At 34.1% G+C, this 14,891-nt stretch overlaps 1 protein-coding gene and 1 long non-coding RNA gene across 3 annotated transcripts; one reads left to right on the top strand and one right to left on the bottom strand.

Moving 5' to 3' along the window:
- The first annotated feature begins 1,545 nt into the window (after positions 1-1,545).
- Positions 1,546-5,014, top strand: LOC113731934 (uncharacterized). The gene is made up of 3 exons (XR_003458623.2): positions 1,546-1,684; positions 3,564-3,843; positions 4,624-5,014. It is a non-coding gene; the product is annotated as an uncharacterized lncRNA (long non-coding RNA).
- Positions 5,015-5,761: 747 nt separating this feature from the next.
- LOC113731933 (KH domain-containing protein At1g09660/At1g09670) lies at positions 5,762-9,884 on the bottom strand. 2 transcript variants are annotated; one of them, XM_027257466.2, is made up of 8 exons: positions 9,689-9,884; positions 9,454-9,599; positions 8,938-9,023; positions 7,866-8,008; positions 6,967-7,095; positions 6,774-6,890; positions 6,382-6,525; positions 5,762-6,308 (listed from the first exon to the last, which is right to left on the bottom strand). In XM_027257466.2, the coding sequence occupies exons 2-8, from the start codon at positions 9,564-9,566 to the stop codon at positions 6,150-6,152; spliced, it is 891 nt and encodes a 296-aa protein (XP_027113267.1). In that variant the 5' UTR covers positions 9,567-9,599; positions 9,689-9,884; the 3' UTR covers positions 5,762-6,149. The 2 variants fall into 2 exon arrangements, with proteins under 2 accessions (XP_027113267.1, XP_027113268.1); XM_027257467.2 differs by having other exon boundaries at positions 6,057-6,308; positions 9,481-9,599; positions 9,689-9,828.
- Positions 9,885-14,891: the final 5,007 nt, after the last annotated feature.

Below are 14,891 nucleotides of genomic sequence, written 5' to 3'. Positions count from 1 at the left end.
GATTTGTCATATTTTAAGATATTTAATCAAAAGTTATTTTTTGTCTTAATTTGCGTTATGACTATGCTGCATATTTATGAATAGACATACTTTTATAATTGAAGCTAATATTTGATATTTTTAAATATTATATATTTAAATAGATGAAAATTATTTTAAACATAACATATTAAGATGATTTTGTTAGAAAAAATTCTGGCTCCCTACAAAAAAAAAAAATTTTTTTTCTGGCTCTGTCACTGTCAATGTGTTGTTGGGCCAGACCCGTGTCAAACTATCAATGCCACCTTGAATAGATAGATGGGTACTGCTGTTCCCCGTCCAGTCTCCAGTCTCCTGAGCTGTTTATCTTCCACTTTGAATTCTCAAAGTGATCGAGAAATCTGATATGGCAGTTGGAGCCGTATTGATTGATGGGAGGCAATTGAAGCTGAAGTTGGGCTTATATCTCACTGATATTGTCACCTTATTTCATTGAATTGGAGTTGCATACCTCTACACAATTGTGCAACTAAATCTCCTTAAAAGTTTCTTTTTTTTCGAGCAAGACGTCTTGAATATTGGATCTCTTACTTGCAGCCTCCGTCTTGTCTTACAGATGCAAAAATATTCTATTTCCATAATCAAATTTATTATGCACACTTTTTTTTTTATTAGGGAAGTTGGACATGCACGCGTATGTCCATGTGTAAACACGAGGTAGATGCTTTTGGACACAAATTTTTTTATTTCAAATAATAATTTGTTTGCTTCATAAATGTATTTGTCAATCACTTTTTTTACATATAGTACATCCCAAAAAGTTTATTATAATAAATTTTTAAATTATATTCTAAATAATACTCTATCCAAACACACGTTTGCAATGTGATGCATCGTAAAATACATGGGTTTGGGTTATTTTGACTTTCGATTTTAGTTAAAAGCTTTTTTGAGATGCTAAAAACGTGTTGTTCATATATTTTAAATTCAGTTGTAGAAAATCTTGGAGCCTATAGAACATCACCTTAAAAGCTATAATATTTTAACAAGTAATTCATGTTAACTTGAGATATAATTTGGGACACCTCCTAATGTCCTTATTAAAATTATATAATCAATGATGAAATTAAAACAAAACTGGATTAATACTTCATAGTATGTAGGAGTAATTATTTGGATATTGTCCCTAAAATCCAGGTGACAAAAACCTTGATCAGGAAACAGACGCAGTGAGATCCAATTCAATTCTCATACTTAAACCTCTTTGTCCTTGTTTTCTTATAAGGAATAGAGCCTCTTTTGAATCAAAAGAACATTTCGATGCCGAATTAGAATATTAGTCTAATACAGTGGTCAGAACATAGTATAAAAAAAAGACAAGTACTATGTTTGCAATAACTTGAAACATTGGCCGGCCCAGTTTCATTCTCAAATGGTAGCGTAATTTTGCAGAAAGCTGTAATTTTTTTTTTTTTTTTAAAAAACGAATTTCAAAAAGCACAAAGAAATTTCTAAGTGCTGGCTGCTGGCGATATTTTCAGACTCTTTAAAGAAAGAAGAACCGAAAAAAGGAGGAATTTTTTTGTTTTTTAGGGCGAGAGAAATTGTACACAGAAAAGAAAAGAAATGAGAGAGATCTCAGCCCGGAGATTGCTGCGGTTTCTTGTACTTTTTACTTCGATTTCTCTGCAATTCATTTCAGGTTCGTTCCTAAAATTTTGAAGAATTTGTTTTCTTTAAGATTACGGGTAGACGTTCTGCTGTTAGATCATGTCAAATGTTATGATCAATTGTTGCAAATGAAATTCTTAGATTAATATGCATTCATCTATAAATTGTTGGATCTGTTGCAGCAATTCTTATGTTTATATGATTACTGTTACATTCGCCTGCCTGTTTGAAGTGTTTTCGTGCTTGCCAAAAAAAAAAAAAAATCACACCTTTTTCCCCAATTGGCATTTGCCAAATATTAGCAGTGTAATGTGCATGTATTTTTCCGGAATTGTGTTGTTAATGATCCTCTGATATGCATTCTATTTCTTCTTGGGAAGCGTATTAGTTTTTTTTTTTTTTTTTTGAATATAAGTTTGAGCTGGTTGGAATCCTAAACCAAAATTTGCATCTCTTTCGTCCCTACTTCCAAATTCACTTTTGATTTTTTTTTTACAGTTGACAAGTCCTATTTCTTTCTTACCAAATAAATGCCTGTAGCTGATGATCGTGGCAAGGTGGCCAGTGAAAGGAGTAGATGTAAATGGTTGATTTTATTGATATGGGACCAAAAGGGATCTCCTACATGGGCTTCTTAGTTGGTTCCCTAAAATTACCAACCAGTACCAGTTAACTGCTCCAAGCATGTTGCTAGTGATCTGGATTACAAGTATTTCCTAGACCATGAGAGAGTAATTTAACTGAAGGGAGTGGAAGAAAGCAAAAATTGGAAGGAGAAGAGAGGCTTGAGAATCTAAGGATAGGGATGAGTATGAGTGTTTTATTCATAATCCAATATTTTGTGCTTGATTGTCTGAGTAATATTCCATAATGCGCGTAGAGCATCCACCTTTCTGGATTTACATATCATATTTGCCTCCCCTGTGACAAGGTCAAATGAAGTTTCAAGAATTCATTTTTATGAGTGTTTCATTCAGAAAAATGTCTTTCATGCTTTCCCTTTTGTTTGTTCTGTTACACAATCCGCTATAGCTGAAGGAAGAAATGCATCTTCGTTTTAGTGTAATTGTTTAATTTGCCTTTTAATTGGACAACTTGGGAGCTAGTCTTCTTACTAATGGCAACCATATGATACAAAGAATGATAATCTTCCTTGATATTTTGATCCTTGAACAATTACAGAGGCACACCATGGATATTTTGAGGATATATAGATGTCAGCTTGATTTTGATGCTATGTTGAATATGTTTCCTCTACATGTTTAAAGTTATTGACATTATCAACTCTTTAGTATTCAAACACTAAGGTTATAAGAGTATATGACACTTAAAATAACAAAAACTTGATAAGAGGAGGTCATTGCTATTTCAAGATTCAAGGGGACCTTTGTAATTTTTAAAAACTCATGCATATCTGTACCATTCACCCTTGAAGAACATGCTAAATAACTTTTGACATCACAACTTCATAGATTAAGGTTGTTTTAAAACTCTTGAACAATGTCATTTTGTGCTAAGAAGAATCACCTTTGCGCAATCTTATGCTTACCCTCCACGTGCACATCATGGTAGCCATCCTATGAGTGATTTTTGTGTTTGTGTTTTTGAATTCCGAATGTGGATAGTGAGGTAGGCAGCCAGTAGATTTGCAAACAGATGGCTGAGCTTGAACAGAGAGCCATGAACAGTTTTTAATCTTGACGGTGCTTGACATGAGATATAGCAAGATGAGGTTAAAGCATTTAACCTTATTCTTGTAGTCTTTAGTACGTGTTTTAAATTAATATATCTTGCTTCCTTGTTTAATGCTAATCTTATCAGCCCTTACTTATGTTTCCAGTAGTGTTGAATAATATTGGTCTCACTTTGTTAGATCATCAGCCTATAAGATGTATTCATTTCCTGCTCAGGTACTTCAAATGATTCATCAAGTTCCAAAAATGGGACGAAGACTGATGGCCAATCTATTAAACATGGCAGCATGGGATCCAGTGTAGCAATAATATGCCTTGTTGTTGTGGCTGTTGTGCTTTTATCTTTTTTCCTATTCAAGTTTTGGCAAAAGAAGAAGCGTGAAGAGCAGTACGCTCGCTTGCTTAAGTTGTTTGAAGAGGATGATGAGCTTGAGGTTGAGCTTGGTCTTCGGGATTGAGCTTTTGTTCATCTCTCAATGTGTTGAACATAACTGAGGTGAGGCTTTGGGTGTATCTCCCTGTTTGATGTTTAAAGTGTTGACTGTGTTGCTGTTGATGTCTCATTTAGCTCATTTCTGATTTTGGTTCAATTCCCTACATAAATATGAATCGATTTATAGTGTATATAGATAGTAGTAGGTAGCTGTACATTATGCATCTTGTTTTGCATGAAGAGATGCAATATGAATGAGGGGTTACTTCTTGATGGTATCCTTGTATTGCAGAATTGTAACCACCTTACTATATGGAGAACTGCATCATCTACATGAGTAGTTCAGAGTAGATCCAGCTTTTTTCTTGGAGAGCACTAATTTAGATGAAATAGGTGGATAGTAGGCTAAATGTCAAACAGTAGTTTTCTTTCTCCATAAAAGCCTTGATTGTACTATCTCAATGTTGGGCCTGTGCAGGCAGGAGGGCAAAAATGATTTTATTCATGCCAGATCCCATGCTCCTGCCAGTAGTATGGTGTTACTATTTGATGTATTTTACCCTTCAAATGGCTGTCTCTAAAGTTACATCATATCTTTTGATTCTTATCCATGACCAAATAGTTTGTCTCTCCCTTTTCCACCCTTGTCTGTCTAGTTACTTAGCATGCTGCATCTGGCATGCATTTCCATCTTGATATTTGACCTATGGGGTTTGGTAGAGATATTCATGTTAGGGACAAGAGGAGATATTGACCTTTTATCTTATTTGCTCAATGTTATTATGCATGCGTTCTCTTTGAAAAAAGTTTGCATCCTTTTTCTCACTGTAGCCTTCCGTGCAGATGTAATTGGCAATTCACTTTGGCGAATAGTTGTATGGACGCAATGTGATTATGGGCAATCGTCTACCCCCATGTTGAAGTTCATATATTTTAAATTTCTAGATTGTAGCATATGTATCAATATGAGTGAAATCAGGAAACTTGGGGTATTCCCTTTTTGGAGAATCATTTGTTGACACGTGATGAATGACAATCAATGGTTGCAGCTGAAATTGTATGATTGTACATATCTCAGCTTCATCCTTGGATAGAATTGTGGCCCCGAGTTGTATAGAAGACGTGTATCTCATTGAGTTCTCCGAGAAAATCAAGATTATTTTTGCCAAACCTCAGTTTGGCAATCCTGTATGTAGAATTCAAGTTATTATATGCACATCATGTTTTGTTTGTTTGTTTGTTTGTTTGGCTGATGAACAGGTACATAAAGTAGATCCTCTGTGTTTTTATGCGTGCAGTAACCTTTTTACCCCTTCGCAGGGCTGGGGTTTCACGCAACTGTATGTAGATTAAGGGCTTGTCTAACTGGAACAATCTGGCTCACTCACATTGCCTGTGCCCTCAAACCATGCCTTTGCTATCTGGCAGCGTGATATCTATTATGTTATGCTACTTGTATTTGTTGCACCGGGTACTTTAGACAGTGACTTAACCTTAGATACGGTTTTCGCCTTCCTTCGAGCAGGTTACGCAAAGCTATTTTTGCTTACCTGCGTACAGCTCGAGCAGACTCGTCTCCTTGCACGAATGATCCACTTGACATGGCTTCGGCAGGATTTTTCTTTGGAGCCAAGCAGAAGCATTCTTTAGTTAGCAAAGGGGAAAGGGCCGGTTGCTTTATGTCTTTCTCAAAATAAATTAGCAAAGCCAGCTATGACAACCCTGAGGGGCTCGGAACGTAGGAGAGAATATCTTGATACCTTTACACTGTTGTTCCCTCCTGTTACTTGGGGAGAGATAATGGATGGTATAGCCAGAGGCCAGAGGACGATGAAACTACAAAAGTTGGAATGTGTTTAAATGGTTGCCAGACCCCATAATTGGCAAAAGGTCCAAGCACGGCTTTTAAACTCCTGTTGAGGATCCATACGTTTTAGACATCAAAGAAATATGTAATCATGCATAAAATACGCCTACTATATGAAGCTTGTTGATTCACAATATTCTTTATCTGCAAACCATCGATGTATTATTACACAACTTGAAAGATAACCTTCTCAAACGTGACTGCAAGATTGAAATTATTGAAGCTTATAAGCATCTTTGTCAAAAACAAATTGATGAATATCATCACTCTGGCAGATTAAAGAATTGATGGTCAGATAGAAATGAAATCTTACAATAAACTATGTCGTGCAGTAGATCCTCGTCGAAGTGGTTAGCAACTTTAGGTTCCCCAAAAACATGCTCAGAGATCATGTAAGCAATTCAGCAACTTTTGCAGAAGCTTTTGCGATGGTGTAACTCAGGGAGGAGAAGATCGGGAGAAACCAACAGAGATGCCAGCAATCCATCATGTGTATTTGATGTTATCTCCCTGTCTTTGCACGTTTCATTCCAGTGCTATTAAAAGGAGACATGCTGGGGCTCATACTCGGGCTCATGATAGGGCTTTCTTCCCTTAGAGTTCCATTTAACATAGCTAATTCTCTTAGTTGTTGCTTCTTATAAAGATCCATGGACTCATCCTATGAAACAGAAGTGTAAGATATCTAAAAAAAATGAGATATTAAAAGACAGCATAGTGGTTTCAACGCATACCACAGGTTTTAAAAGCTTTTCCAATATGGCAACTGCATGATCCACACGGGAATCAATCATATCTTCAGGAAATTCAGCTTCCAGCAAGATGTGTAGTGGCTCGTTGAGGTGTTCATATCCAGGTTTATCTTTTAATTTCTCTTCCTGAGGGGAGGAAATATGTCTCAAGTGAGCAAAACTTAGCATTTCAAAAACATATTAAATGAGTTTGGAAGCCAACAACTACCATAAGGAACTGAAAGTTTCCTTTCAACTTTCCACAAAAGGGATGACAAAAACTTTCAATTTTATGTCAGATATATCCTCAATCCATTTGTCTTTATGTTCATTTAAGCTTGAAACTCTCACAGTTAAAAACGAATTACCAAAGGGTTTGGAAAAGAATTTGTTACCTTGATACAATCCTTAACTGAGCCCTGACCTCTTATATAAATTCTACATTCTGTCATGGCTTCAACACGTTTCAGGGAGTTTCCACGTGGACCCAGAATTCGGCCAACAAAATTATACTGGATGATTTCCAAGTTAGATTTCATTGCTATCCAGGAATCATAAACACAAAAGGTGAATATTGTTGCATCTTACATTTGGAAACTTGTCTACAGGAACATCCAGTCGGATGACTCTTTTCACAATGGGAATAGTTCCTGGAGATGAATGCCATTCCAGAGGGGAAGGTTGAAATGGAGCCAACTTCTGGAGAAGTCTATTTTCCTGAAACAAGTCAACTCATGCCACCATAAGTCTTACATTTGAAGAACATATGTTCAATCTCAGTATATAGCTTCTTAGATTATAAGAACCAGAAGCTCTTAACTAATGTATAGCCAAGACTAGTAACTTCAAAATTGCTTATGCACCGCAAGACATGTAATAAATCCAAATAATTCAATCAACTGAAATAAGAAACTAGAGGATCCAGACAATTATGGAACAAGGGATTAAACCTTATTCCAGATTAATATTTACACAGAATTTATGAGCAGATATACGTCATGTCTTGCCACTAACAGATCTAGGAAGAGTATTAGCTGCCTAATCCCTACAATAAATCATCCCTGTTATTGAGGCAGTTACTTCCCCAGTCAAAACAGACATTGCACCAACGCTTAGGTTCATGAATATATAAATTTCTATTGAAGAAAAAAGATAAATAGGCTATCTTCCTCCAATTAGCAGTGGAGTTTGCAAATGGAAACGAAAACAAATTCTAAAAATTTGCCCTAGGACCTTTCTTGTAACAGTAAGCCAATTTATCGAGAATGCTGAACCAGACAGAATTTCAAAGATTTATGGGCTGCCTGTTCATAAAAATATGTTTCTATCTATATAAGACTTTTGACTATCAACAATTTGGCATATGGATGCTCTACACTAACAGATTAAGGTATCAAATCCTCATGAATTGCATAATCACAATAAATGTAAACCTATAAAGTATTGCCTTGCTTCACTAACTCTGTTGAAAGAGAAGGCACACATACCTCTGTTCCCAGTGGATTCCATGTCTCCACACTCATTGGTCCTCCATTAGGATGTTGACCTAATGATCCATATGGACTTTCATGGCCCATTCTTTCATGATCCAAATACTGATTTGATACCAATCCTGATACCCGCATGATTTCTACAAAAGGATGTTGTCAGCCAAAAAGCAAATTTAAAATCAAGCTTGTTTAGCTTACTCAAGTGAAATGCCAATAAGAGGCTAAACTTCAAAAAGAAGGGATTACATCACAAAAGGTCAATTACTGTTACTGCTGGAATTTTCCATAATTAATTCACTTAGCTATTTAAAAGTCAATTTAAAGCTAAAAAGCAGAGCTACAGCAGAGCCTATTATTTGGCATGCTAATGCATTACGTCTTGTGATGCAGTACTTATTATCACAGACACCAACCAATCCAGAATCCTCTTCTCAGTTTCCGGTGGTGTTGGTGCTGAAGATCTTGGATTTTAAATTTGGCAATAGTTAAATCAATAATATTCACCTAGGCCTCGCATGATAGAAGCACAATAGGTGATGAACAGCTAATGAGTAGTGGTGACCATATAGCAAAAACGGTGATTGTCTTCAGAATGGTCACTCTTTCTGGGAAAGCCAGCTCAAGATATTTGAACAGTTTAAACATAAAAAATATGTGTCGTAGGCTTTTCGGGCTGGGTAAAAAATTATGACAGAAATGTTATGTTTGTACTATCAATAAAATGCTACACTTAACTCTAGTATTCTACTTTTTTGTTTCAAGGCACAGCATAACAATCTTGCCAATGGTCAGAAAACTCTGTGAAATATATGACACCATATAAATGGATGTAAGTTTTTAAACATTATTGCTTCACATGTGGTGTAAGTGTGTTTGGATAGTACTTATTTGGCCAAAAATTGTTTGCATGCATCACAAACACATCTTCCAACACGCCTTTTTATCTTTTCAATCACCTTTTTATCTCACATAAGTCACATCACAAAAAGTGCTACATTAATTTTTCCAAATAATATTCCAACTAATCTACTGTGACAAAATGTGCTACAGTAATTTTACAACGTACAACCTTGATTTAGAAGCCTGCTGCATATAGGCAAAATTGGTATAAAAGGCCCCAAATTGCGCCTCTCTGCTATTAAATCTGCCAAATATCTGGAAGAAGTAAAGAATTTAAATCGTGAACATTAATAAAAAGAGTATAAAAGTAAAGTATTATCAATAGGAGGACATTTAAAGTGAAAATCCTCTTTCGACATGCTTAATCAATTTTTGTTGATGTATTTGCAAATTGAACATCAGAAATTTGTCCACGAATGAAAGCCAAAGACAGCACAAGAGTTACAAACCTATGCAAATATTGCTGTATTAGGATGTCAAGTCAGCAAAAGACTGACGAGATGACACTCAAACCTCTTAGGAGACCACCACAAACGAAAAACACAAACATCGTACTAAAGTCATGCAACAAAAGAAACCAGACTAGAGAGATCCACATCAATAAATGAAAATTAGATATTGAAATTGTTACATAAATACATGAACTTGGATGAAAAAACAGACTTGGGAAAATCAAAGTTGTGACCTTTCACGATCTGAAATGGAAGTAGACCTCTGAAGTGGGGGATGACCTCCAGATGGAGAGTACTGAAAGTAACTCCCTGCAGCTATTCTATTCTCCATAAACCCAAAAACCATAAACTGGCTGCAAAGCAGCTAACTTGACCAACTCTGCAATCAAGAAAACAATTTACAAGTTATAAAGGACAGTTCAAAAAACATAATATGTTATAGATAGGTAGAAGGGGTTGGGGGCTTACTGGGGATGTGGGATGGAGGCAAACGGGGTTAAGGGGAAAGGGTTGAATGGGAATTAGAGAGGAAGTGAAGAAGTGAAGGTCTTCTTCCCTCCCTACTTATTGGACCTCTCACTTCCTTGCTGGGGGAGGAGAGAAAAAGAAAGAGACGGATAGGGGAAAACCCCGTACTACTAAATAGTGGACCTCTCACTGACTGCTACTTGTGAATTGTGATTCTTTCCCTATGCCGTGTTTTTGTGTGTGTTTAGGAGTGTGCTCGGAGGGGAACACATATTAACAAGTTGTTGAATTTGTTGTACTTTTTTATGTGTGATTTAGATGTCACGTTCTCTCGATAATATCTAGTATACCTTTTTTTTTTGGTCATTCACTATATCCCTTTTTATAATTTTTTTTTTCTGTGTAAGTGTAAGTTCTTGAATTCTGATTTTTTAGTTACATCCCTTTCCACCATACCACTCAGTTCATTTCTCTCCTCCAAAACATAACAAAAAATTAAGGATTTATCTATTTTCTTTTTTTGTCAATCATTATATATTACTTCTACTCTTTTTTTTTGTCGACGCAGGGGTATCCTGAAATTATCCAAACTAATCCCTTACGGCTGAGCAGAGCCCGTCCCTTAGGATGCCCAGCGCGTTAATTCAATGAGAGTCGAACCGTGGTCGATGTTTTAAAGACAAACGGCACAGCCAGGTGAACTGCACCCTGAGAGGCATGTTACTTCTTCTCATACTCTAATTAATCTATATTAGGTCGGGTCTAACTAGGTCAAAGGAGCTAGAGAAAGAGAGACCCTCTAACTCGTATGAGATGGGGCTCCAATTAGGTCTATATTAGATAGGGTCTAACTAGGTCAAGAAAATTAGAGGAAGAAAGACTCTCTAACTCGTCCTATAGGAGGGTCCAACTAGGCCAATAGGGGACTCAAGAGAAGGAACCTATCTCTGGAGCAAATGAGTGGCCTATTACACACCCTAAGGAAAATTGGTTAAGGATTCGTGTTTGTATTCCATCCGTCTTATTTTAATAGGTTTGTTTTCCTTTTTTATTTGTCTCAAATTATAGTCCACTTTTGAATAATATAGTTAACTTATAATTTTTTTAAAATACCTTTATTTAATGTAGGTTGTTATTGAATATAACCTAATTTAATTAATGTAAAGCTAATTAGTCATACTCTATTTAATATAAGATTATTTTAGGAAAATAGTAAACTAGATTTATTTTTATAACGAAGTTATCAACTTTTCTTAAACTGTGTGAAGAAACAAATCAAACCTATCAAAATGGAATGAAAGGAGTATTAGCTATTGTATCTTTTCATGTTTCCTATTATCATATTTCGATAGGATATTATAAACGGTAATTTTGAATCAAAAAATGACCATAAAAAATGCAAATGAATGATGATTAAATTGATTGAATTAAGTTTTGTGATTGACACCCTACAAACTGCAAGACTTGCTATAATTTTATCTGCTTTCTTGATGGATTTAGAAGATTGGGCCCATTTGGATGGTGATTTTTTTGGGTATTTATATAAAATTTTACTGTAACTTACTGTGAAAATTGTAGAGAAACTTTTGTGTATTTCAGGATTTGGAGAAAAAAAATCCTTTTTTCCTTTTTCCTTTTCCTATCATTTTTCTTTGTCCTTTTCTTTTTCTTTTTCCATTCATCTTTTCTCTCTCCTGCCGCTGGCCGCCGACCGCCACCATCTCACCTCTCATGTTTTTCCCCTCTTATTCTCTAGAAGTGAAATAGGGTATTTTTCCACGCTGTATTCTTTATATGAAAATTCGAGGTCTAGAGACCATTCCCATAACTCATATTGATGAAAATTTTACACAACGATAAGTTGAGCGAGGCTACTGAATTGGCCTATTTCTTGCGTGTACCAATTGAGATATTTTGAGAAATGCCTAAAAAATATATATGCTTTTTCAACAAGAGGGAAAATGCAAGAATTTTTGGGGGTAGTAGAGAGAGAGAGGAGTTGGGAAAAGGAATGGAGAGGACTTTACTATTGATTTTTCTTCACTTGTTTTTCCGATTGGTTTTCTTTATATTCCATTTCCTTATTTTCTTCACCATTTATATGAGATTCATCTTCTTACCCCTTTTTCTATTTTCCTTTTCCCATGTACAAATAATACTAAATCCCAAACGTAGCAAAATGTACATGTTGTGCCTCTTTAAGTGATTTTAGTACGCACATGAAATACGATGTCATCTTTATACGTAGCCTATTTAAAAGTGATACAATCATAAAATAATTTCAATTTACATATTTTATTTGTGCCAATTAAAGCCACAATAGTAGACATAAAAAAAAGGAATCATATTGGGAAGAAAAAGCTACATGTAGGGAAGACTATTGTACGGCTCATAGCCCTTCCATAAATAACCAAAAAAAAAAGAAAAAATACAAAGACATATAGTGAAGAAAAAGTCACACATGTTAGAGGTGAAGCTTAAAAAATAAAAGAATCACTTAATATTAGCACCCTAGTGTATTGGATGCTAAGATGCGAGAGCTCTAATGAACGGTGGAATAGAAGGTACAAAAAAAAAGGAAGAAAGAAAAAGAAAAAGAAATGATAGACAAAAATAGACGATAAAGGATAAGTAATATTAGAATTAGATGCTGCAATCTTAACTAAACAGTCTTCCTTTACAGGTATTTCTATACTTGGCAAATGGGTGGGTTGATATTGAATTTTCACTTAAATGGATTATATCCAACCCGTCCAACTTTAGATTCTGTTGATTTTGGATTGGGTTATATTAGGTCATTTCAAACTTATAACCCAAATATGACCCAACATATTAATTAATACATTTTGATACATAAACTTTCTCACATACATTTTAATACATAAAAAGATTTTTTTTCACACACACAAACATATTTTCGCATATATAAATGTATTATCACGCACTAACACTTTTTCAAACACACACTCCTTCAGCTCCTTAGAAACACATCATAAATAGAATAATATTTTATATTGCTTTGTACTGTGAATTTTAGATAATAAATTGCACATTTAAATAAATTTAAAAAAATTTGTTTACTTTATACTTGTTAATACTACTAATTGATTGAAACTTATATTTGTCACAACTTATTAACACTTTTACTATTCATATTTGCTTTATTGTAAGTTGTAATAGTCCATGTATTTAAATTATTGAATGCTATATTATATTATGCTTGAAAATGTAAGTAAGAGACATATAATTTGTTGTATTATAATATTAATGAGTAATTATTAATAATGAAATAAACCAAGTTAGAGAAAAGTAAAAGAATGCAATTAGAACAAATTTAACTCTATTCTATGTACACAAAATATTAACTAATAGAAGCAAGTAGCAACTTGAGATCAACAAAAAAAAGGGGGGGGAGGAAAACAACATACTTTTAAAAGGTATAATAAATTATTATAGAAGTTGAACAAGTTTAACTATTGTTGTAAAAGTAAACTAAGCATGAGTTCTTATTTTAAGTTTCTTTTTTCTTTTAAACAAAAATTAAAAAATTGATTGAAAACATATATATATGATAATTTTGAATACAAATTGATCAATGAATTATTAACACATGTCCAAATGCAAGTGATTGGGTGTATCTGTATTGAATCTTTTATTTATTGTTTTGAATTACTTTTAAATAAGTTGGGTATTGGGTGCCCAAATAAAAAATCCAACCCACCCAATGAACAAATTGAGTTATTCGCACCCAATCCAATAAAACTCATAACCCAACTGACCCAATCCATCATTTAAAATTACTGGGCGGGGTTGTTGGGTTTTGGATTTTTTTGCCAACTCTAGGTATTTCGGTCAAGGAACATTGAATAAGAAATAAAATACATATTGAAAATTTGTGGGGTGGAAGTGCAATTCACTCAAAAGTTAGCTTGGCAAAAAAATTATAAAGGCAATGAAAAATCCAGAATTAAAATGGCAAATTTGTCATAATTCCCAAATCTTTGGGAGTTCACAATTTTGTTGCAAGTTTGCCAATTTTTTTTTAACATAATTCACAAATCCTCTAAGTAGTTCATAAAAATAGCCCGTTTATATTATTATTTTTTGGAATTTTTTAAAATAAATATATTACAGTAATTTGATATATATAAAATAAAAAAATAATTAAAAAATAAATTCACGAAAAACGTAAGAATCTTTTGAAAAAGAACAGCAATCCAGACAACGCAGCCCAAAAGTCCTACGCTTGTGCACTCACGCAAGCTCAGCCATCAGTGTCACGTTCTCTTTACCCACTAACATAGCATTAGCAATTTGGAAAAGTCATACTTACGGCGGCATGTACCATGTTTACTAAGCACTCATTTTAGCCTACACCGTTTTTCTTCTTTATATCAAAACCCCCTGATAAAATACAGCTTTAGTATTTGGGCCCCCAGATCAACTAAATATTTCAATTGATCGTATAAAGGCCAAGAAATTCGCTTTGACCCCTACATTAAGAAAACTTGTTTTCAATTGGATGTTGTTTCCACTTTGCTTTACTAGTAAGTAACTAGAAGGTAGTATGTATGCCTCATTTCACTTCACTAAAGCCCTTGAATGACCTTAAATTAATAATTAGAAAATAGTTTTGCCACGTTGTTTCATGAGCTTTGGCACTATAATCAAACAAGAATGAGAGGGAAAAAAAAATCACAAAATGAATCCTCCAAGTTGAAAATACCAAAAAAACCTCAGAATATTTTAGCGTAGTTTTTTTTAAAGGATAATGTTATTTGCATTTCTCTTATGTTATTTGCACCTCCACTATCCCATTTTTATTTTGATGAAACCATATTACCCTCCCTCTAATTTCATCTCCTTGCCTATGAGTTAACTTTACTAGATTTTCTCTTACATTCTAAAACCAATTAATTATTCCATTACATATTAAAATGACTAATTTAAAATTGTTACTAATATGTATTATGTATTTTTCTACAAATTTTTACGAAATTATGTGATGCAAAAAAATCAATCTAGTAATGTAATATTAACAGATTCCAAACTTCAAGCCCAAAATAAATAAATAAATAAATAAATAAATAAATAAATTCCAAGCATCAAAGATGTGCAAAACCTGAGTATAAGTACAATGTCTCATAAATAGGATATTAATACTTCAAAAAGTCTACTAAGAATAGCTCGTATGATCAGCATA

The sequence above is a fragment of the Coffea arabica genome, chromosome 2c (genome assembly GCF_036785885.1).
Source record: "Coffea arabica cultivar ET-39 chromosome 2c, Coffea Arabica ET-39 HiFi, whole genome shotgun sequence".
Lineage (NCBI taxonomy): Eukaryota > Viridiplantae > Streptophyta > Magnoliopsida > Gentianales > Rubiaceae > Coffea > Coffea arabica.
The sequence above is the reverse complement of the archived record's forward strand: the minus strand, read 5'-3'. Positions and strand labels throughout refer to the sequence as shown.

Excerpts from the sequence above, each read along its gene's own strand:
- LOC113731933 (XM_027257466.2), bottom strand. The coding sequence starts at position 9,566 with ATGGTTTTTGGGTTTATGGAGAATAGAATAGCTGCAGGGAGTTACTTT. Across the intron at positions 7,096-7,865 it reads GGAATCCACTGGGAACAGAG|GAAAATAGACTTCTCCAGAA; the intron begins GTATGTGTGCCT and ends GACTTGTTTCAG. Across the intron at positions 6,526-6,773 it reads CAGTTAAGGATTGTATCAAG|GAAGAGAAATTAAAAGATAA; the intron begins GTAACAAATTCT and ends TCCTCCCCTCAG.